Source organism: Miniopterus natalensis, chromosome 16, assembly GCF_054644295.1.
Source record: "Miniopterus natalensis isolate mMinNat1 chromosome 16, mMinNat1.hap1, whole genome shotgun sequence".
Taxonomy (NCBI): Eukaryota; Metazoa; Chordata; class Mammalia; order Chiroptera; family Miniopteridae; genus Miniopterus; species Miniopterus natalensis.
In genome coordinates this window covers 38,429,107-38,452,621 of record NC_142096.1, presented here as the reverse complement: position 1 = coordinate 38,452,621, position 23,515 = coordinate 38,429,107, and the positions used below count along the sequence as shown (strand labels likewise).

The 23,515-nt window shown below is 37.2% G+C and overlaps 1 protein-coding gene across 13 annotated transcripts in view; it reads right to left on the bottom strand.

The window, feature by feature from the left end:
• Positions 1-23,515, bottom strand: part of PHF20L1 (PHD finger protein 20 like 1) — a 64,127-nt gene extending 40,612 nt beyond the window's left edge. For 10 of the 13 annotated variants that reach the window (XM_087825497.1, XM_087825500.1, XM_087825501.1 and 7 more), the window contains exons 1-4: positions 22,814-23,078; positions 20,209-20,328; positions 4,771-4,942; positions 4,542-4,626 (exon numbers count right to left, since the gene is read on the bottom strand). In XM_087825497.1, coding sequence (XP_087681623.1) covers positions 4,542-4,626; positions 4,771-4,942; positions 20,209-20,291 — 340 coding nt within the window. In that variant the 5' untranslated portion in view covers positions 20,292-20,328; positions 22,814-23,078. Of the gene's footprint in view, positions 1-4,541; positions 4,627-4,770; positions 4,943-15,513; positions 15,656-20,208; positions 20,329-22,467; positions 22,492-22,813; positions 23,079-23,491 lie in introns of those variants that run through there. The other 3 variants (XM_087825499.1, XM_087825498.1, XM_087825507.1) reach the window with 3 other exon arrangements.

Genomic DNA, 23,515 nt, shown 5'->3' with positions numbered 1-23,515 from the left:
AGAAGCAAGTATCTGTGATTGCAATTACTGCAAACATACACCCTGTTCAGAACTCTATCAAGTTTATTAAGTTTATTTTCTCTCTCCCTCTAAAAACAACTCTGATTTCCCTTTGAAAAGTACAAAAATTGAGTCCTGATAAGTTAATTACATGCAATTCTCATTTTTACTGAAGGATTTTAAAATTAATTTTGTAATAATTTAAATATATATTTTTAAAAAACATGTCAGATATATCATAATACACTTGGAAAAAATAAAATCATTATTTACAAAAATGTATAATATTTCTATAAAAACTTGTTCTCTTACAAAGTCTCTTTCCAATTAACAGACAGAAAGATATGGTATAGAAAAAAAACATTTTCTCAGGAAAGGATAATTTCTTTGGCAACAATGAACTAGTAAGTAAGAATTACAGATTTACAGGCTTTTAAGCTGGAAAATACTTTACAGATCATGGAGATAAAAGTTCTCCAGTACGGAGAGGCTAAATGCTCATCCAATGACAGCTATGCAGCAGCACAGCCATAACTAACACCTGATCCCCAGGCCTCTCCCACTAACTCATCCTGCTTTAGGGGACTCCAGATTCTGCTTGCATGTCTATTACAGAGCATATTGACTCATTGTAACAGACTACATGCTTGAAGTCAATAAAAGTCAGTACTATTAGAAAACATAAACTGTGTAAATTTTATACTTATGGAAATTCCAGTATCTTTCTATCATTTCCTGTACAAATGAGTTGAATACCACTTTAAGTAAAGACACCTGACCTTTACAAAAGAAATATAAACAATAAATGTGATAATTGGTATTACTGGCTTTGAAGCTGGCACAAAGCGAATGATATATATGTGCAAAGATTTTCTTTTTAATAATCTGAATTTTGTATCTTTCTATAATTAGCATAATATACTATATTACAGATATAAAGATCTAAACCCAAGTTATGAAAAGAACTGATCAGTTGACTAGCAAGAACATAAAGGCACAGGGAAAATTTTGAGCATGCCACAACACACGTACACCTTACTAAATTACCCTCACTCCTGCAACTGTCTTCCATCTTCAACAATGGCATTCCAGAGGAGAGCAGGCTCCCCTGTGCATCCCTCCTTCCTTGTGTTACTCGCACTGTTTGATGCCTCCCTCCCTTCCTAATTCCAGCCCATTCTTCAAGGATCAGCTCCTCAAATCAAACCCTAATATGAAAATGTCCTTGACTACTGCAGACTACAAATGTGCCTCTCCTCTTCAAGACATATTACAACTACTTAAAAAGTTCACATTTGTTTAGTTCTGTTAAGCTTTTGCAGTGAATAGAGGGCTCCTTGAGGGCTTCCTTTGTTTTTTTCCCCCTTTTCCCATTTTTTGGGGGTGGAGGGGCAGGCTCATCTACTATGTGGGGCTACAGAAATCACAAAATAAGTACCCCTAAGGGAGATTTTTCAATTTTTTTAAGATTTTTCTACATTTTAATTACAAAAGTGGTATTTAAAATATCAATAAATACAGAAATATAAAAGGACGAAGTTCAAGTTTCCATCTTCTCATTCTATTCCTTAGGGTTAGTAATGACTATCAATAATTTGGTGTATACCCTTATAGACCTTTTTCAAAGCATGTATGTACATATGAATATATAGGTTTTTGGGTTTTTGTTTAGTTTTTATGTTGTTTTACAATTCATTTTTTAAAATGTCAAAACCATAGTTCATTTAGTATTTTCTGTTGTAGATATTCTGCTCCTAAATTTGCCATTCTGACTTTCTTCAATGAAGATAAGTTAAGTTTGAATTGTGCAGCCCATTCCTTGCTCCCTGTAATAGCTCTGGGAGAAGGGAAGCATGAACCCTGAGTAGCTCCTACTGTCTGGCTGGTCAGAGATAGCATCCTTCCCTTTCTTTTTCTCTCTTTCTTAATTTAAATTTTTTATTGTTGACACTATTGCAGATATCCCCAATTTTCCCCGCTTTGCCCACCTCCACCCAGCCTCCTTCCCTGGCCCTCACCACACTATTGTCTATGTCCCTAGGCTATGCATATAAGTTCTTACCTAATACCTTCACTTTCCTTTATCCAGTCTCTCCCATCCCCCTGCCCTCTGACATCTGTCAGTCTGTTCCATGCTTCCATGCCTCTGGTTCTATTTTGTTCATCAGTTTATTTTGTTCATTAGATTCCACATATTAGTGAGATCATATGGTATTTGTCTTTCTCTGCCTGCCTTATTTCGCTTAGCATAATCATCTCCAGGTCCATCCATGCTGTCCCAAACAGTAAGAGGTCCTTCTTTTTTACACCACATAGTATTCCATTGTGTAAATGTCCCACAGCTTTTTTATCCACTTATCTACTGATGGGCAGTTAGGCTGTTTCCAGATCTTGGGAATTGTAAATTGTGCTGATATGAACATAGAGGTGCATATGTTCTTTCTGATTGGTGTTTTGGGATTCCTAGGATATACACCCAGAAATGGGATCACTGGGTGAAATGGCAGCAATGATTTCATCCCTCTTCCACAAATATAAGCTTCATTTTCTATATCACACACCCACGGACAATGGGGCAGGATAAAGAATGCGGCGGTTCTGTTTCTGAGTGTGCTGCAGGTGTGTATATGTATGCACTTGGCTATGCAGACTCCCGAGAAGCTTTAAGCATGGAAGGACAGTCCCACAACTCACTGCACTTAAAGAACCTGCTCTTAATTAAAACAGCATTGTTTAATTTTGCTGTGTTTTGGGTGGGTACTGTTATCCAACAGAACTGATTCATTACTCTTTCCTTTCCTTCCACAAACTGTTCCTGACTGCCTACTTTGTGCTAGGCTCTGATTTGGCCCTTGGAGAGCCCACGTGCATAAGAAACAGGAGCATAAGCTCCATAACAGAGCTCTCCAGAAGCCTAAATGCAGTGAGGTAAAGGCCCCACTAGAAAAGGAGAAAACTGAGATGTCCCTCAATTCTTCCTGTAGTAAGGTCACTAGTGTAATAAAATCATGGCCATAACTGTTATTTTAATTCATTAAAACAATAAACTAGAATAGGACCTTTGTAAAGTTATAATCCTACTCCCTAGCTAGATGGCTGTGACTTACTCTTTCATACCTAACATTAATATATCTCTTTTTAAAGGTCCTCCTCTTCTATCTTCTTACCCCCTATTTTTTCTAATTTGTTGTCAGTTTAAAGCCTCAGCTTAAATCCCTTCCATGATTCCCATCACCTCCAAATAAAACTCGAGTTCTTCAGCAAGACTACAAGGCACTTACTCCCATCCTTGCTTCTCTCCCCATCCTCCTCTGCGGCCCTGCTCCCTGCAGAGGAGCCCTTCCCTCCAGTCACACCGGAGGCTGCCATTCCCAGCAAGCAGTATGCCTCTCTTCATTTCTTTTGCATACACCATCTCTTCTACCAGAAAGGCCTTTTCCTTCTTTCTGTATCTAGCTTATTTGTTTGCCTTTCAAATTCAGTTTAAAGAAAATGTCCCCATACTTAGATTAAATGCCCTTCTTGCAAAGAAGCTGTCATTTGATGTGTTTCTTTAGTAAAAAGAATAAATGAGTGGCCAAGTTTAAGAAATAACTGTAAGAGAAAAAGTAATGTATTACCAACTTGAAAGATATACTTACAAGTATTTCACAGCTGTTTTAAAGGCCATTTTAAATAAGAAATTTTAAAAAATAAAATAAGTATACTTCCAATAAGAATTTAAATATTCTCATACCTTTTCAAATTAATCATTCTACAAGTTCTGTTTTTTAAACTCATTACCTGTACAATAGATTTACTGGTCTTATGCCACACTAACACACCTCTTTCTGAGTTATTTTCAATATTTCTGATCAGCTCAGTAACTTTTGCTCAGTATCATTAGATATCACAAAAGGCTAATAGAAAATTAACTCTCAATTATCTATAGAAATTAAGAAAAATAGTGCAGGGGAAAGATGCAATGAAGGAGACCCTCAAGTTGATGAGGTTCCATACTCTTTCCTCAGAAAACATTGCACAGTATTTCACGTCCAAGTTCAAATGATCTGAATTTCCCTTTCTTCAACCCTTCATCACACTCTGGTTGAAATGAGCATCTAAAATTAGTTTAGACAACAAACTGGAAACAGAGAAGTAGAAATAAAAAGCATACAATACAGTCCTAACTGGTTTGGCTCAGTGGTTAGTGTGTCAGCCCCCAGACTGAAGGGTCCCAAGTTCGATTCCGGCCAAGGGCATATGTACCTCGGTTGCAGCTCTGGCCTTTGGGCTGAGTGCAGGAGGCAACCAATCTATGTGTTTCTCACATCGATGTTTCTCTCTCTCTCCCTGAAAAGCAATAGAAAAAGTATCCTCGGGTGAGGATTAGAAAACAGCAAAAGCACATAATATAAGCTTATGAACTGAAAACCAAAAAAATTTAACCAACTATTTACCTCTACTAATTTAAACAGTTTACACATTAATTAAAATTAGGAATACAGTTAAAATTTTACTATTAATCCCACTTTAAATCTCAGGTCACTTCAGATACATACCTTCTTTGTTAATTGCTTCAATCTTGGCAGGGTAATAGCGACAGTCTGTCCACCGAGCTAGAACTTCTTCTCCGGCTTTAAAATCCTAGTTTAAACAACTTTTAAGATCAATACCATGTATAATAAATAAGAGTTTCCTTAATAAAAACAAGCTTTTGTACAGTTCAACAGAATTCCTTTTAAAATATACCATTACATATCTAGCAAACGAAAAGAGCCTGCTACTTACAAAGAAATCTTCCTCATCTTTCAGGCCTTCTTTTCTCAATGCAGGCCTCTCAAGGGGTCGCAGTCTGTTGCTGTCCCAGTAAATCCACTCATCATAACGATGACTCCAACGCTCAAAATGGACCAACATCTTGCCCTCCTCATAGTCAATTTTTTCAATTCGTGATGGATACCTCAAAAGTAAAAAGGAGCTTCATATCAAGAGAAAACCCTTACCTTCGTTTATACAAAGTATTAAAAATTATGAACTATCACTGTTAAAACCGCAAATGAAACAACATAGGTCCATATTTTTAAACTATTAAACCAACAGTTTGCTTTCTTATTTTTGTCTTTTTAAAAAGTGATTGTTCTCAATACCTAATGAAATAAACACTGGGAGTTGGTAAACTCCCAGTGGAAATATAAATTACTGCATGAGAGCCCTAAAAATATTCCTACTTTTGACCCAATAATTCTAGTTCTAGAACTATATATACAGAACATTTATAATAACAAAGAAATTGGAATCCATCTAAAAATATGGTTAGAAAAAAAAAAGACCATCTTTAGCTATACAAACAATGGTACATGCACTGAATGGATTACAGTATTTAAACGTGGTGTTTACCATGAATTTTTCTATACTTTCCAATATTTTATAATGGGAATCAATGGTGGTAGAGAAAGTTCAGTTAAACCTTACATTTGAAACTATAAAAATGACATCCCATTGTTCTGTCTTCATGTGTGATCATTCTCCTACAATTAACTTCAAAATAGAAATTAGTAAACTCAAAACTTTTAAAAAGGAAAATTGCTTCATCATTCCAAATGTACTATATTAAATATTCACAGATGAGTCAATTTCTTTCAAAGAATCACGAAATAAACTTAGAAACTCAATCGCAGCACATGGTAGATGATTCAGCCATAATAGTTAATTTCATATTTTTGCTAGTTTTTGATAAATCTGAAATTTTTCTTTTCCTTCTGAAAAATTAGCTTTAAATATAAAGCATGATAGACCTTACTTAACTGAAATTTAGAATCTAACTACTACCTGCTTTCTAGACCACTTACGCTATTCAAGACTTTTTATACATTTCAAGGGCCCTGAATCATTCCCTGGTATAGCTTGTTCTTCTGCTTTGGTTTAATAATACTGGACTACTTGGGGTCTCCTCAGACACACCGGGCTCTGTCAAACATTTATGCTTTCGTACACTGTTTTTTCTGCCTCACCCTAAGCTGCCCCTCCCTTCCTCTGTACACTCATCAATCCACACTTGGCTGAGCACGTAAGCACTTCTGTGAAGACTTCCCCTATTCCTCTCCCCCGCTGCTCACTGCACCTAACTCCTCATAATCATCCTGTGCAGGTTCCTAAACTCTGTGCTATGCAGCATTTACAGCCCTTGAGACATTATCATGTGTGACACAAAAAAAGGGTCCCGTGGTTAAACAAGCTAAGAAAATATTGGATTTAAAAGGTTAAACTTTCTTTATTGAAAGACTTCTTGGTCCCACCAAGGTGGAGATAGCTCGAGCTGGTTTGGCTTAGCGGTTAGTGTGCTGGCCCACAGACTGAAGGTCCTGGGTTCGATTCCAGCCAAGTGCACATACCCTTGTTGCAGGCTTGATCCCCAGCTCTGGTCGGGGCACGTGCAGGAGGTAACCAAACCATGTGTCTCTCTCACATCAATGGCTGTCTCTCTGTCTCTGTCTCTGTCTGTCTGTCTGTCTCTCTCTACCCTCTTCCACTCTTTCTGAAAAGCAATGGGGGGAAAAATCCTCAGGTGAGGATTTTAAAAAAAAACAAAAAAACCAAGATGAAGATAAAGCATTCCCTAGTACTTAAAGAACTATGTAACCCTTTGACCACGATATATTTATTATCATTTCTCGGGATGGCAGAGCGCTAGGGAACATGATGTAAAAAGCTACCCTGTGAGCTTTGGGGAATAACTGAGTCATGCCCATCTTTCTATCGCCAGCACCTAGCACCATGACACACAGACACCAGACACTCAGAAAAGGCTGGACATGAACAGGAAAAGACCATCTGTATACTTTCTCAGAACTAAGAAGGCCATCGACTGGATTATAACCTTAAGTTAGATCATACTCTTGGGCTTTTGGGGAATGGGTGTGGGTGAGGGAATATTCTGTGAGAGAAAGGAATAAAAATGGACATACGGAACACACCCATTTAGAATCGGCGTTCTAACACTTGTCTTCAGCAGTGTCGCTCTGATTTGTTTGTTTTTGCTACTCTGGTATTTTAAAATATAAAAACTGTCAATAGCATTACAGGAAGCCTAGGATTAAGGCTTTCATTTTTCAACATTCACTAGCCACTTAACTACTACAAAGAGATTTCCTATCAGTTGTAAAAGTTGATAAATTTCTCCCCAAGCAAAAAAGCCTCTAATTTCACATATTATCACATCTTTTAAATTTTGAGTAAAGAGGCTTATCCTTAGTTCCTTCACATTCTAAATGTACTCAATCTATATACTTGAAACATTTCTCAAAGTGAGAACAGTCACAGGAACAGTCAGACATTATCTTTATCGTCACATGATTCAATTCAGTAGAAAATCAGTATCTGAGTTCTAATTTAAACCTGGACTGCATTTTTAAGTAGCTTATAGTTTTCCTAAAATATTTCAAATTCTGTTGGCTGAGAGGATGCCAAATGCAACAACCAGACTAAAAGTTACATTTGGAGAACTTCTTCAGGATAATTTACAGCATGTCACACTCTTTACATAAACATCTAGAGATATGTAAACTCTGGATCAAGGCCAAGAATTAAATAACACAAATACCAAAGATTATGTATTCTAATTTTTATGTTTACTAATCCAATTTTGAATCTTAAAAGTGTCATAAATATTACTATTATCAAGAATATCCAAATTTTTGTTCGTTCAGTCAATACACACTTGGGCATCTATTAAGACTGAGGCACTTGCAAGGCACTGCCAGTAGGGAAAAGGAAACCTCATTACTCCTCCTTCCAGGAGCTTAGCTTAGAGTCAGGTGAGGAGACAGAGAAAGGAGACTCAGAATATTTACTGAGAGTCACGTGTGTGAGGCTCTATGTTCTTTCCGTAGTGAGGCCACCTACTCTTGATATACCTCATCTCACTGGATCCTGGTAAGCATCCAAGGTATAGATAACACAGTCCTCATCTAACAGATGAAGACTGCCCAAGAAGACCTGTAGTATGCAAAGCCAAAACTAACTGACACAAGAGCCTATAGAAGAAATGGAATGAGGCCTGTATCAAAGTGATTATATCATACATGGTAAACTGGTAAGTATATAAAAATATTTTTTACATAAGATACTATTATTAATAGTTCAGAGAACATTGGAAAGTTCACTAAAGGTCCTTGGGAGACACAGTTTATGTAGGCCTTGGTGGGGGATTTGCAGGATTTATACTTAATGAACATTGTGCAAACAAAGGTGAAGTGTATACACAGAGCATACCTCACTTCTTCACTCAGTGTTTCTACTTAAAACCATCATGTGGCTCAAGGTTGGACAATAGGCTAAGACAATGAGGATTCAGAGACAATTCCAAACCTCAAGGATCTCATGAGATTGAAAGGGCATTTTTGAAGTTCCCTGTGGCTAGACTATATAGTAAGCAGTAGGTAAACATAGGAGAATCATGGGACTCGAACTGGACTGGTTAACCAGGTTCAAACTAAAGGTCTAATAAAATGATCCTTTATTCAAAACAGAATTCCATAAAGTTTGTATTTTATTTAGTTATCAATTACACCCTACCAAAAAAATCCTAACATCAAGATCTTTGCTACACATGTTAAAAATACACAAAATGGCAATTTAACGTATAGTTTTACACAGTGAAATGACTTCCTTGTTCTAGCATATGGCGAAAGTAATAATGCTTTGATACACGGTGAATAGAAAATACTGTTGAACAAATGTATGCACAAATGCCTCTCCATCTTGAGTTACAGCATTATTTTGATGCACTAGTTATGTTTTATAATCATTTTAGTGTGACTGGAACATGAGACTTCTGATGTTTCTATTTTGTCATTTTTTAAAGGCTGAATCATGGAAAGCTGTTCAAGAATAGTTATTAGGCCAAGTCCCAGACACGAAAGATCTAAGAAGTGAAAGACAGGTTTCAGAGTTAAAACAATTAGAGATAAGAAAAAAGAAAATACCATGGTTAGCATCTCTCAAGGGTTCAAAAGAAAGAGATGGACAGAAGGCAACCTCACTAGAAGTTTGAGTCCTCAACGCCAAAATTCTACATGGAGCACTCTTACCCCTTTTCATCTGTTCCTGCGAAATACTACAAAATTCCACGATCTTCCCTATTATAATCCCACTTTGAAATGCATGCATCACTTACATAATATTTACTTGTATAGAAAATAAGGAACTGCCTCCATTGCTCTGGGTTTACCTTGCTCTCATATGTCTTTTGCACTTGAATCCTAGAAAACAGAGTTCACTCTCAGCAAACTTTACAAGAAAAATGACCTACCCTAAAATTGGTTCTTTCTGGTTTACTAGGCTTACTGGAAACGAACAACATTCAGAAATACTGAGAAGACTTTATAAAGATTCTTGTAGAATTTAACAAAATTTTCATACATACAATTCTACTACTGTAAACTCTCAATTGATTTCTTGAATCACTGTAGTCAGTTTTCTAATGAGCAAGAAACCCTAAATGGAAATGACCATCACACATGAATTTCTACACTGGTTCACACTGTGAATGGTTTTAAATGGGCAGGTCCTGACTCATCCAATCAATCAGGAGACTGTGATTCCCTGAGGCTGTATGCAAAATGTTGTGTGTGTGGTATAGATATGCATGAGTATTCTTTTGAAGTGGGGGTTCCCAACTTTAATCAGATTTTCAAAGGGGCTCATGATAAAAAACGGAAATCTTTCTGGAAGGATTTTCTGGAAGGCAACATCATCTATTAAAACTCTAACTACAGTGTGCCATTATCCTTAGAAGGAAGAAAGAAATGATGGCCATGCAGCTATGCCAGAACTATAGTCTAATAGATATTTTAACACATATATCATCTGAATAATTTATTGGGGGCAATTGTGAAAAATACTTTGCCGTTCAGCCAACTTTACTTGAATGTAGGGAACTCATTCGGATTTGTCATCTAGTTTGAAATATCCAGATTTTTACCTCTACTGGTAAAGAAAGTCAACCATAAGGAAATGACAAAGAAAATCCTTGATATACTCATGACCTATAATTTCCTGCACTTAAGCAAAAGGGCAGAGTTGTTAACTACTCATTGACAGGTTACAATCCACTGAGCAAGGCCTGGCAATATTGAATATTCATCAGAATTCACTCAGAGATTTAGCTAATCATTTAAATAAACGCCATATTAATCAAAAAGGCCAAGTATTTTTCAAAACTGCCCCCAATAAATTACTCAAATGATATATTTTCAATAAGTCATTTTGTTTAAATTTTGATAAGACAATAAAATTTTAATTTATATAAATTTAAAAATTGACACTTTCTCATTCATTTCATTTAACTCAACAAACACTGTCTCTAATTCATTACATACCAGATACTAAAAGTAGGAATTAAAGCTACAAATAAAAATAAGACATTATTCCAACAACCACATTCAGAAAGGAAGAGCAAAAGAGAATAGAACAAGTTAAGGTGATTACAATAAAATAATAGCTAGCACAATAAAGATCTATTACAGTAGCATAAAGAGAGTATGGACATTAGATATGCTCCTGGAAAAAGTAGTTCTTCAATTTTCAAAATGTGAAATACACTTGAAATATGACTTAAACATAAGCTAAATGTTAGCAGAATCTTAGGGAGTTAGGATTAATAATTCAAAACAGTTCTGGGTATAAGAACTTTATAATCAAGAAACTAACAAGGTATCATACAAAATGACTAAGACAGAAAAAGAACTAGAAATAGAGAGGTAAGACCTTCCTTACCTATGACTGCTATGAGGATTATTTGCCAAATAATAAAAATTAATGTAGAATATAATCCAAAGCAAACATAATATCCTTCTAACCTGCTAACCTTCTAAAAATTTTACCTTTCTGGGAGCACTTTAAATTTACATTATACTTTGTAATTTTCAAAGGTGTTTTCTCACTCATTCACTCATTCACTCACTGATTGTAACTAAAATAACAATGTCACCAAATATTGTTATAGTACTTTTAAATGAACTGCTTTTAGATACTGTGTGTTAATTTGTTTACACTTAAGAACAACACACTGAAAACAAAAATAACGGGTAAAATCAGAGTTAGCTGGGTCTCTTCCTTTAGAACCCGTGGCAATTATCTCTCAAACCAAGTTTCATTTCAGATGGCTGGGTTTAAACTCCTCTCTCTCTCTACCTCCTTAGCACCTGAGTCCCTTGCCACCTCTGCACTCACTCAGACCGCCAGTTCTAACCAAATCCAAAGGCCTCTATACTCCTTCCACCTCCTACAATCAGAATCAGGCTACCAAAAATTCTTCTCCTACTCTACCAAAAAATGCCACCAGTATTTTACTCAGGGTTTATGTACTTCATATAGTTTATTCGGGCTAACATGACCAACTCCTTATTATTTAATTTTGTCACAAAACTCAAAACTCTAGCAGGATGTAGTCCAACCAGTTTCTATTTAGTATTTAGCACTTAAAAAATTATTTTACTACTGAAGCGTCACATGTTTACATGTCTATTGAATTTATAATGACTTCTCTCCCACTAGATTCTGCTTTCTTAGAATAACTAATGTTCATGCTATTATCATTATTAAAGCTAACATTTATTAAGTGCCTACCATGTGGCAGAAACCATGATAGGCTCTTAATATGCACTGCCTAAAGAACCCCAAATTGGGTACTACCATTTTCCCAGTTATTGGCGAGGTCACAGAGGATCTAAACGGTTAAGGACCTTGTTCAAGGAAAAAAGCAGGTGGTAGACCCCTGAAATAAGGTCTGTCTGTCCTTAAAGACTGCTTTCAATTAATATGTATCTGCATCTTGCATCTGATACTTTTCAGCTCATCACACTTACTGCAATGTTTCAAATATACGGGCTCTTACCAAGAGCTACTGAAAACAGATAAAAACAACATCAAATTATATTATGTTTATTTTTTCTTGAAAATGTAACCTTCTGCGCTTTTGATACAAATAAAAACTCCTAAAGCTGGTTTTGTTAGCCCACAGTATAAAAAACAACTTTAATTATATTGTACAAAATAAACATGCAAAAGTAGCTTAACTTTTATGTTTGTAAATTGTCATAATATAAATTTAAAAATTAAGATAGGAAATCTACGATTTGTTATAAAACTAGGAAAAACACTTAGTGACTTTAAAAATGAAATTAAATTTGTCAGTCTAGTTTGACAAATATGCTTAGTTTTCAAGCAATAAGTCCCAATTCATTTGCCGTAATTTTCTCCGATGGTTACCAGATCATATCCCCAAAACTTCTGGGTTCATTCTTTACCAACCCAAAAATTTAATAACCTTTGCTGGGCACCTTTTGTGAGTGAAAGGGGCCAGGGCTATATACACATGTCATTTCCTATACGTAGCTTATACGTCAGTACCTTACCCTACACTGATGTACTAGAAACATTCATTTTTTTAAATGAAGAGGATGGCGGGGAGTGGGGGGAGGACAATAAAAATAAGACTTTTAAAATACACTGAATATTAAATAAAGATCCCCGTCCTTTCTTCAATTTTATTGCAACAATTCTCTCAAAGTTGAGTTAATCATAATTACTGAAACAAAAAAATACTTCCATATCAATTTGGAATTTAATTAAAAAAAAAGTTTTATGTGCTGATTAATGATCTGTGGGAGGCAGTAAGAGGGATGGTCAATAGTCCTTCAGATATAAAGTGAATAAAAATACTAAAAAGCAGGGACTCTTATAACAGCAAAACTAAGCTGCTTTTTCAATATCATGTTAATTTTCTAGTCTGTCTACTCAGCAAAACAAGAATGCAAAACCTTCTTTCCCAACTAATAGCTTTAATCAACTCACCACAATCAAATAAAGCATTATATAATGTGATGTGACAAGTGTAAAATCTCAAAATACATAACAATAATATTCAGCAGGAATGATGTAACAGATGGGGAGTTGGATGCCTGTTGTATTGTGATAGTTGAGCTTCAACCAAAGGTCATATAGGCAAATAAAACTGTCATATATCTTGGTCCAACCTGTGCCATTATATGAACATAGATATACACACACAAAGCACAACACAATAAAACTGAGGTTCCTGGACTTTTACACCATTATACATTTATGAAGGAGGCTAGGAAATCATCGACTTGAAGGCTGGATTCAAAGATAAGCTTGGGAGGAAGACTCTAGGATAAACAGGCCTGAAATTAACCTGCCTTAGAGAAGTGCTGTAATTCCAGGGAATGAGAGTGACATGCGCATCCTGGACTCTCAGGGCCATTCTACACACCAGACACATGCATATCACTAGAGCAAGTCAGGAACTAAGATGGCCTGTGAACACTGAGCCCATTTGCTCCTGGAGCTGAGGCTCAAAGCTTCAGGGCATCTATATATGAAGCAAAGGGGTGTAGTAAGAAATCACTAGACTTGAAGCCAAAAGAACCTGGCTGCAAGATTTGACTCTTTGGGCCAGGTAAACTGGAATAAAACAGTTAACATCTCAGAACCTCAAATCTGTCATTTCTAAACTCGTAAAGATCACCCCTTACCTGACAGGCTTCTCGTAAAATTAAGTGACATAATGAACATATTCTAGAATTCCTAAATCATTATAGAAATCATATCTCATAAAAGTCAATCCATGATTAACTAAAACCATGGACAGTGTTTTGTTTTTTAGCAACAAGGGCTTAAATCACAACTATCCAGCCAGGTAGGGCTGGAGACTGCAGAAAGAAGAGCAAGAAAACTGAAGCAAGTCAAAGCATATGCAGGTCAATATATCCAATTCTATTGAAAATCAGCAAAAAAAGATTTTTGGACCATGCACCACTTTGCAATTTACTTACATTTTATTTCCTCTGACTAACATAAAGAATTAAAAATAGACTATAAATCCTGGTATTTCCATTGCTATTCACTTCAAAAAATTTATCTTCAGGTTAATAATTCTACAGAGTCTAGACCAGTGGTTCTCACATGTGGTCCCCAGACCAGCAGCATAAGCATAACCTGGAAATTTGTTAGAAATGCAAATAATTGGGCTCCCTCAGACCTACTCAATCAGAAGCTGTGGGTGTTGGGCCCAGCAACCTGTTTAACAAGCCCTTTGGGTGATTCTGATGCAGACTAAAGTTTGAGAATCACTCTAGGCTTCAACGGAATCGCTTCCAAAATTTGAATGTCAATGAACTTTGTTAATAAATTGGTCCACATAAAAAGTTAATGAGCTAAAGTATCCTACTAGACAAATACACTTTTTTAAGCCAGTAGTTATGATTCTAAGTAATTTCGAAATTAAACAATTAATGAAAAACATTTAAATGGGTGACAGAGCAGGTTGGATAAAGGGTAACCACCTGCCCGATATCACTAAACTCCAAATAGTTCAAACGTCTATATTTTCGTTTCAAAATATATTCACCTTTCTCCACTTTATTCAATTCATTTTCTCTTCTAGTGACCAGCAGTTCTCAACAAACTACATAGGCCTTCTATCCCTTGTTTACCTTACTTCTGCCTCAAGTCTGTGTTACAGAACTATTTAAGATTTAAAAATTTGTCATCACTGAATAAGCGGAAAGCAGATTTTAAAAATTTAAGTTTCTAATGTAAGGGAACTGAAAGGTCATCTACTAAGTCACACCCTCATTTTAAGGACATGAAAGCAGAAAAGTAACTCTCCAAAGTCACACAGTTCATGGCAAAACAGTACTTACAAGCCAAACTGACTTCCAGTTAAATTAACTGTTATTTCTAACCTTGCTTTCAACATTTTTTGTAGGGAGAAGAGAGAAGGACTTTATCTTCAGAAGTTTATGGGGCTTTCTTTCGTGGAAATTTTAAAAATTAAAGAACTGAAATGCTTGTGCACTGGTACAGACTAGTGCACATTAGCTTGATGTTCACTTAGAACCTAAGATTCAAAATGTGTGACTTTCTAAATGTAAAGTATATCAGAATTTAAAAAGAAATCCTATACATTTCAATTTGAAATTCTCCACAGCAAGGATTCTTAATCCAGAATCCATGGATATATTTTCTATGACCACCCATACTTATACATATCAATTACTTTCATGTATAAATATGATTGTACAGTTTTGTGTCTATAGCTGACACAAAATAAGAATCAATACTTTCCAAGTATATAGATTTAGGAAAACCCAATTTACAAAACGACAAAATTTTTTTCATATTAGCAAAAGAATCTCTATTTTGAAAGTATTCACCTAAGGTTTCCACAAATTTCAAACTTACCTAATATAATTTAAATACGATTTCAGTTTTTAAATTTGAATTGCCCACTACCTTCAAGAGCATTCTTCTCCAAATATGGATTGTACAACTTATCTCTACTGATGTTTTCTTTTGAATAGCTAAATTCAGATACAAAAAAGCAACCCTTTCTATTCAGAAAATATGTACTTTTAGATTAGAAGGTATGTGTACTTGCTATACTTTAAATTTCCTCAACTTTCCCACTCTATTAAAATTCTGTTCATGAACATTTTAAAAACTCACATTTGCAAATGTTCCATACAGTTCAAAAACTTCAAATGTGTGGAAACAGCATTTGCCAATTCAAATTTATACTGTTCTATCAAACTCTGATACTTGGAGCCATCTCCACATTTTTAATCTTTCATTTTCCTTTCCTTTAGATCTAGAAGAGAATTAAATAGAAATACCCAAAAAAAAGTCAGAAGAGCATAACTCATCTGAATGTTTTAAATGCACTCTATATCTCAAATTCCTTTTAAAAGTAACACCAGAGCATATTACTTGATTTGTTTTCATAATTAAATCACTTGATATAGAGTAACTACTTTAATTTCAATCAAAAGACAAAAGTTGAGTCAGTATTCAAAACCAGTACAATTTATCACTTTTCGTACTGAACACTATTCAAAATGATTAGATACTTTAATATTTGCAAGGGTGCTTTGTAAACCATAAAATTGCAGAAACGATTTTATCATCACCTCAAGAAGATGGATTATAGTTTGGTGCAATGACATAACTTTCCCTTTACATTCCAGGCCATTCCTATGTCAAGACTAAAGCTACACTGAAACACATACACTTAAGTCTTCACATCCCCTAAGATTTATTTTTCAACTCTCCCTCTTCCCTTGCATTTACTTCAGTGCTTTATAATTATGTATTTTATAGAATTTGAAGCAAATTTAAACACATTGTTTTATCTGATCCTTAAAACAATCCTGTAAGTAAATGCCGGTAACATTGCTTCTATTTTACTGAGAAGCCAACCAAGTTCAAGGACTTACCCATATTTACAGGATCAGAAAAGTGACAGTCTAAATTTGAACCTGCCCTGCCTCTTTTGTCTTTAGAATCCACCTAGAGTATCTTCAACTCTGAACTTTCCTTTCCCCAAATATAATTATGTATCAAAAACTTGTATCCAAGTTCATTCCTATGATGCTACTGCATTAAAGAGATTATAAAACTGAGAGTTTGGAGATGCAGAGCTTGTGGTGGAAAATATGATGGAGATAAGATAGAAAATGGCTGATTGTGTTAGCTGTAAACATTAGCATATTAAAGGTCTTTTAAAAGACAAAGAAATTAAATGTTTTAAGTAAAACTACAATTTTTTTTTAAATTAAAGCAACCCACACTACTCAGTAGGAATTAGGTTTAGTAAGGTTAGAAGAAATCCAAGTATCAAAGACCATATACTGGAACTGAATACGACTGGATTCTCATAATGATTTCTCAGGACCTGCATTCATTAGTATCAGTGAATAATCAAACCATCAATGAGTTCTCTGATGTAGCTGTAAGTTACTTTGAAAACAACTAATAAATCACTACTTAAAAATGAAGAGTGTATTTTTCAAGGCTGAAATATCTTTATGAACTTTAAAGAATGTTGGATATGGTTTACTCAAAGAGTAATAATGTACTTTTCCTAAGAAAAATACATTGAGTCTTTCTATTAAACCAAAGTGAGAGCTTAACCTCCAGTTTATTTCTGTCCAATAAATTTAGAGTTTATCCTTTTATTTATAGGGCACATGGTAAAATTATTTTCCTTTTTAATACATGAAAAACCTTTTACACATAGGACAAATTGACATTTTGGGTGCTCATCACAACTTTCCCTCTGTGTTTCTCTTCAAAATAACATCAACATGTGATGTTATTTCCTTAACAATAGGTATAGTACTTATCATAAATGTCTTGAGTGCAGACAGTAAGTAATATTTGTATTCCTGCTCCTCTCTCCCTGTCCAATGTCTATAATAGTACGAAAGACGTTTATGTCAAATAGGGACTCAATCGCTTTCCAACTAAATGACTGAAGGTTTAAGACTAAGCATTCAATGTGGATGCAACAGAAGAGAACACGAAAGAGAGAGGCAAGGAGGCATGGGGGAGAGAAAGGAACTATTTCAGTATATTTTCAGGGATTGACTAGTTTGTCCTCACAAGAATATCAAACTTTCTCAACACTCAATCATTCTACTCTTTTACCTAATATTAAAGCAAAAATTTGTAAAATTTACATGAAATACACAACGGCCCTTAAAAAAATGGGACAATATGAATAAAGTTTATCTCATTTGGAAGTAAAATCTGTTAAGTCTCACTGAACTTCTTTTGTGCCCCATATAAAACTCAGTATATCTTAGCAATTAATTATTATCCTATGATAAAGCACTTTAATACTAAATTATAGGGTCACCACCCAAGTGCTTGAGACTACTGACATTAATAGACAAAGTCACAATAGGAAAATTATTTTTTTCAATTACCTAGAATATGCATATACAATACTCTTAATTACTTTTTAATTAAGGTGTCAAAACTATAGCAGAATGTTAAAATGTTCATATAAATAAGCTCATAAAAATCAAACTGATGACAAGTTTCAGTAATTATCACATGTAATTATTTTGGCTAAAGTTTACTTACTTTAAAGAGGCCATTATTATTAAGGTAATTAAAATTCATTCTAAACTTCATTAATGAGTACATATGCCTGTTATCACCTTACCTAAGCACTTAGAAATTTCTTGGTGAGAAGCATAAGACAATGAAAAAATTTAAGCTACAATTTTCATTTGTTCTCTGAAACTCCAAATGCTCTAAAAGTACACAGGCTTGATTTTAAAAGTGGTTTTCTTATCATCTTTTTACTTTAACTACTGGATCATCAATTTAACAACGGTTGAGTAAGGAAACAATTCCCCACTTGAAGTGAATTTCTTACTAATACCAAAGTTAATTATGCTAATATCCCTGAAAGTCACTGAGAAAACTAATAAACTGTGTGCTTCTCCAAAACTGGATGTCAGTTCAATCAAACTTGGTCAGATTGGAAGCCTAAGAAAATATTTAATATGAATTAACCAGTAATTCAGAAGTCAGTAACTTAAAAAAAAGAAACAACTTTAAGATTAAGATTCACACCAAAGAAATAAGAAGTACTCTCTCTCATACTGTTGTATCACACAGAGATTCAAAATTGTGCTTCCATACTAAAAAGCTTCCTCTGGTCAAACCAGAACCCAAGACAGCCCATTACCGACCAAGCTGCCATCACCCTTTGCTGAGCGTTATAATGCAGTGGTTCTCAATCAGGGGTGTGTTTCTTACCCCAGGGAACATTTGGCAATGTCTGGAGATAATTTTTATGACTAGGAGGGATGCTACTGCCTCATTCCCAAGTGCTTCCCAAGCCCGCTTGAGAACTACTGTGTACACTCTCCACCTGATGAGAGTAACCATTAAGTCCCCTACAAAGAAGGAACCACTGAGATGTGGCTCCAGGGCCTGGGGACAAAGAGCTGTGCCTTCCTACCTCAAACTGTAGTTTCAAACAGAGGCCATGACAGAATCCATTAGGCTGGGGGTCAGAGACATGTGGAGAGTTCTAACACTAGATGCTAAGAGTCAAAAGCCCCAAGATGGTCTAAAGTCAAATCTCATGACAAAACAAGATTTTCTCCGCCTGCCATTGCCAACTCAGGAAACTGACTTAATATAAATGAATCAAAAGCAAATCTACAAAATGCCCATGGTGTTTTGAAGGGAGTTATAGTGAGAGAAAAAGTCAAAAAACGTGGTAGACAGTCTTGGAGTTGCTAAGCTGTTTGACCCATCATCAAAATAAATGGGCTTTGCCCAGCCGGGCGTGGCTCAGCTGTTGAGCATCAACCTAGGATCCAGATCGCGGTTCGATTCCCAGTCAGGGCACATACCCGGGTTGCGGGCTCTATCCCCAGTCAGGGCATGCAGGAGACAGCTGATCAGTGACAACTCTCTCATCATTGATGTTTCTATCTCTCTCTCTCTCTCTCTCCCTTCCTCTCTCTGAAATCAATAAAGATATATTTAAAAATAAATAAATGGACTTTAAGGGCAGCTGAGGCAGCGCCATGCCCAGGAGAGTAACCCCTCCAATGCCCTTCTGAGGGTAGGGGGCTGAGAACCACGAGACATCATCCCAGAGAGCAGAAATAGAGGCCAGCTAAGTGAAATGAGAGAGGACCTTCATTATCCTTACTGTGGTCTGATGACCTTTGTGTGTTGTGCCCCCTTCTTTCCTTTTCAGGTGGTGGTTTTATCTCATGTAACTGACTTTTCCCACACCATTATGAGGGATATACTGAGGTGTCTGAATTCACCACTTATCACAGATGGTGAGAATAGAAGAAATAAGGTCTGAAAGGACTGCCATTTAGTACAAGAGGCAGTAACAACCTGCCCTTAGGACACTGCACTCTGGGGAAGGAGGAGGTAAAGTGGTTTGTGGTTTTTGGTTTTTGGTTTTAGGTGGGCCAGTGAAAAAATTACTGTGCTAACCATCAACATGTTCTATAGTTTTAAAGTGTTATCCAAAACCTGTGAAGCTGGTTATCTGGGTTAGTCCCCCTCCCTCACACCACAATATAGATCACGTTAACTACACAATGATACTGATATTTTCTTTATATCTTATATTCTAGACAATTATTTGCAGTTCTCAAACACCTAAAATGATTGTGACTAAACGATTCTGACTAGCAACAGTGTTCAAATGCTAAATCTGCAAAGTCTGAAGAGTAAGAAAACTAAAAAACAATCTGCATATTCAAAATGTGAGTACTTTAGTGCTCCTGCCACTGTCAGGAGAAGAGCAATGAACCAACATATGTAAGAGTACAGATACTGTGCACTGGGTCAAGAGCTCCATATTTTCCATACCATTTTTGTAAGTAGTCCAGCGCCTCCAAACGAGCACCAATCTCAAAAGTGATTCCGGGACGATTTGGGGGCTTTTTGCTCATCTTGAGATCCTATTCTTCAGTGTTTCCTTTCCACTACCTCAAGAGGAAAAAAAAGGTAGAGTTTGATGCATAAAATGTGTAAGGAATTAAACAAATATTTGAAAACATTAAAAAGAAGTTAAAATAACTGCCAAATTATTAAGAAATTTGAATGATGATTATCAATATCTCTAAGTAAAGTACTGTGCAACTTACAGGCAATCTTGATAATGAATTAAGAAAAAGGACATTAAAAACATAATTACTTAAAAAGAACAAGTAGATGGCTACACTGCTTTAAATTTTAACTTGGAAAATACCCAAGAAAATTCTCCACAATAAAAACTGAAAATGTTTTTCTGTCTTTGAAAAATCAAGAGAGCTGAGTGTCCTGGAATAGGACTATTGAAATTCTTGAGAACAAATTAACCAAATTTTTCAACAAATGTTTACTGAGCCTTGTAATACAAAACACTTCTGATAAAACACCGAAGAACACACAGATAGGAGAAGCACTAGACACACTCCTCTGCCAGCGAAGGTTTTAATAATTCCTCCTGTGATTAGAACTTTTCATTACCTATGATCTTCCACCTTGGTAGCAAATGATTCAGTAATTTTAATTTAACATATAAAGTTGCAAAGGAATTTCTTTCTTACACGTCACTGAATTCAATGAGCCACAATGCTGGGGACTTGAACTTCGAGAATTTGTTTCTACAATATTTCAATAAGGACAGTGCCTCTGTCAATTTCAATATTGACAATAAAAGTGGCTGTAACATCAAACAAACACAAAACTACAAAGGCATATCTATTCCTCTCTAGATCACTGACATTTGGACTATTTATTAACCTTTGGGCCACTGATGGCCAGGAAGCACATTTGAGGTAGCCTCTTTTTCACCAAGTACCTAGTGCCAGAGTAATATAAATGCATTTTAAGACAGCCTTATCAAAAGATAACAGGTAATCAGGAAAGCAAAGGGATCCCTAAAACCTTTTTGATATTTAGAATTACTTAGTATGACAATGCTCCGTCCCAGTTTAAAAAGATAAACACACAAATGTGTAATATTTTAATAGTTTGGTCACAATTCAAAAGGGACAATACCTAACAACAAACACAGATTCATAGAGACAGAGAACAGACTGATAGCTGTCAAAGGGGAAAGGGGTTGGGGGACTAGGTGAAAATGGTGCAGGGATTAAGCAAAAAAATCCCCGAACACTTAGAAACAGACAACAGTATGGTGATTACCAGAGGGAAAGGGAGTGGGGGGAGGTAGAAGAGGGTATAGGGAGGATAAATCGTGATGGAAGGAGAACTGACTTGGGGTGGTGATGTATTATAAAACTGTACATCTGAAACCTATGTAATTTTATTAACCAATGTCACCCCAATAAATTCAATAAAAAATAATTTAATTTTAAAAATAAAAAAACTGTGCTTTACTTTTTGAAAAAATCTGATATGTAAGAGGGGAAAAATAACCCCAATACTTGCCATAAAAATATGTAAAATCAAACTTAAATACTCACGGTTGGGGGAAAAGGGGGTGGGGGGAGGTAGAAGAGGGTATGGGGAGATAAATGGTGATGGAGAGAGACTTGACTTGGGTGGTGACGTATTATAAAATTGTACACATGAAACGTATATAATTTTATTTGCCAGGGCAGGAACAAAGATTAGTGGATTACAGTCAACAGGAAGCTTGGTCAGAAGTTTATTTAGTGTAAAAGGAACAAAAATATGAATACTTTTAATAGAGGTCTGGTCAGTTTGCAACATATATGGCAGTTACCTAAATGTTTGTGTAGAAATCTAATCAACCTTTTATGCTGTTCCTCACGGGAAGAACTTACTAAGGGGTTCAACATTTTCTAAGTGCAAACTTAAAATCCATAAAAAGTAATAGAGTTAAGACACATAACTTCCCGGTGATATTTCCGTGTGAGTAATCAGAAAAGGCTAGATTTCCTTTTTCTTGGGTGGAGAGGGAAAGATGAGGGGGGATTTAAATTAAGGAAAAGACAAAATAAAACGGTCTATGGGGCGGGGGGCAAAAAGGGAAAGGGGGACAGAGAACGGAGAGGAGTTAAAACAGGAAGAAAAAAAGAAAAAGAATGGCAACAACTAAGGATGGTTAAGTTGTAAGGGATGACAACCGGGTGGGAAGAGAAAATCAGCAAACACCTGGAAAGTGAAGCGACAGTCAGGGAACGGCCGCGCGGCCAAAAAAAGGTGGGGAGCGATGCTGGGCGGGCGGAGGGTGGCAGGAGACCGACAGGAAAGGCGCAGACCCGGCAGGCGGGGCGCCGGAGCCGCCTCCAGGTTTGACAGCCGTCCGGCCCGCGGCAGGGGGGAGGGAAGGGAGGGAGGGGGTGAGGGAGCGGCGGCGCCCAGACAATAGGGGCGGCGAGTTACGGGGACGGACGCGGGGAGAGCGGGCCGGAGAGACATCGGCGTGGGGGAGTCCCGGGCGGCCAGGCGGGGCCGGGCGGCCTCCAGCCCAGCCGCCGCCGCCGCCGCCGCCTCTTACCGACTCGGCCTCCTGTCCCCGCAGCAGCCGGGCCGTCCGGAGCAGAGCCGGGGCACTAGCAGGGCGGCCAGCGCGGGCCTCCGCCACCGCTTCCAACTTCGCCTCCGCCCAGGCAGTGCCGGGGAGGGAGCAGGAGCGGAACGAACTGGCACCTCGGAGACCGGTCGGCCCGAGGTCGCGCGGGAGGGAACAGGTCCGAACCCTCAAGCCCGCTCGCTGTCCGCTGCCATCGCTGCAGTCGCTGCCGCCGCCGGCCAGCCCAGACGCGACGCCGGTCCCGGGCGACGTCAGCCGCCCGCGACGCGCCGGAAGGGGCCCGGTAGCGTCACGTGACTCGCGAGGGTTGGGCCGGCTCCGCGCAGCGGATTGGAGGACCGCCTGGGGAGGCGGGGCTTTGCGGCGGTTGGCTGCAGGCTGGCGGGCGGGGCAGCGCGGCGCCGGGCGGGCCGCGAGCCGCGGGAGCCCATTGGCGGTTGGGGAGCGTCTGACCTTTGAGAGTCGGGACGCCGCCTGTTGAATGTTATCCTGAGGGTTTGATCGGAATCAGGTTTCCACCCCAGCACCCTGAGCAAACTTCTCCAAATGCACCGCACGCTTTCTTACTGTCCACGCCATTCCACATGAAAAACAGAGCAAATGCTTACTGTTGTAAAGTCAGTAAGCCACTTGAGTGAGCACCTTGTGGCAATCCCGTGACAACCG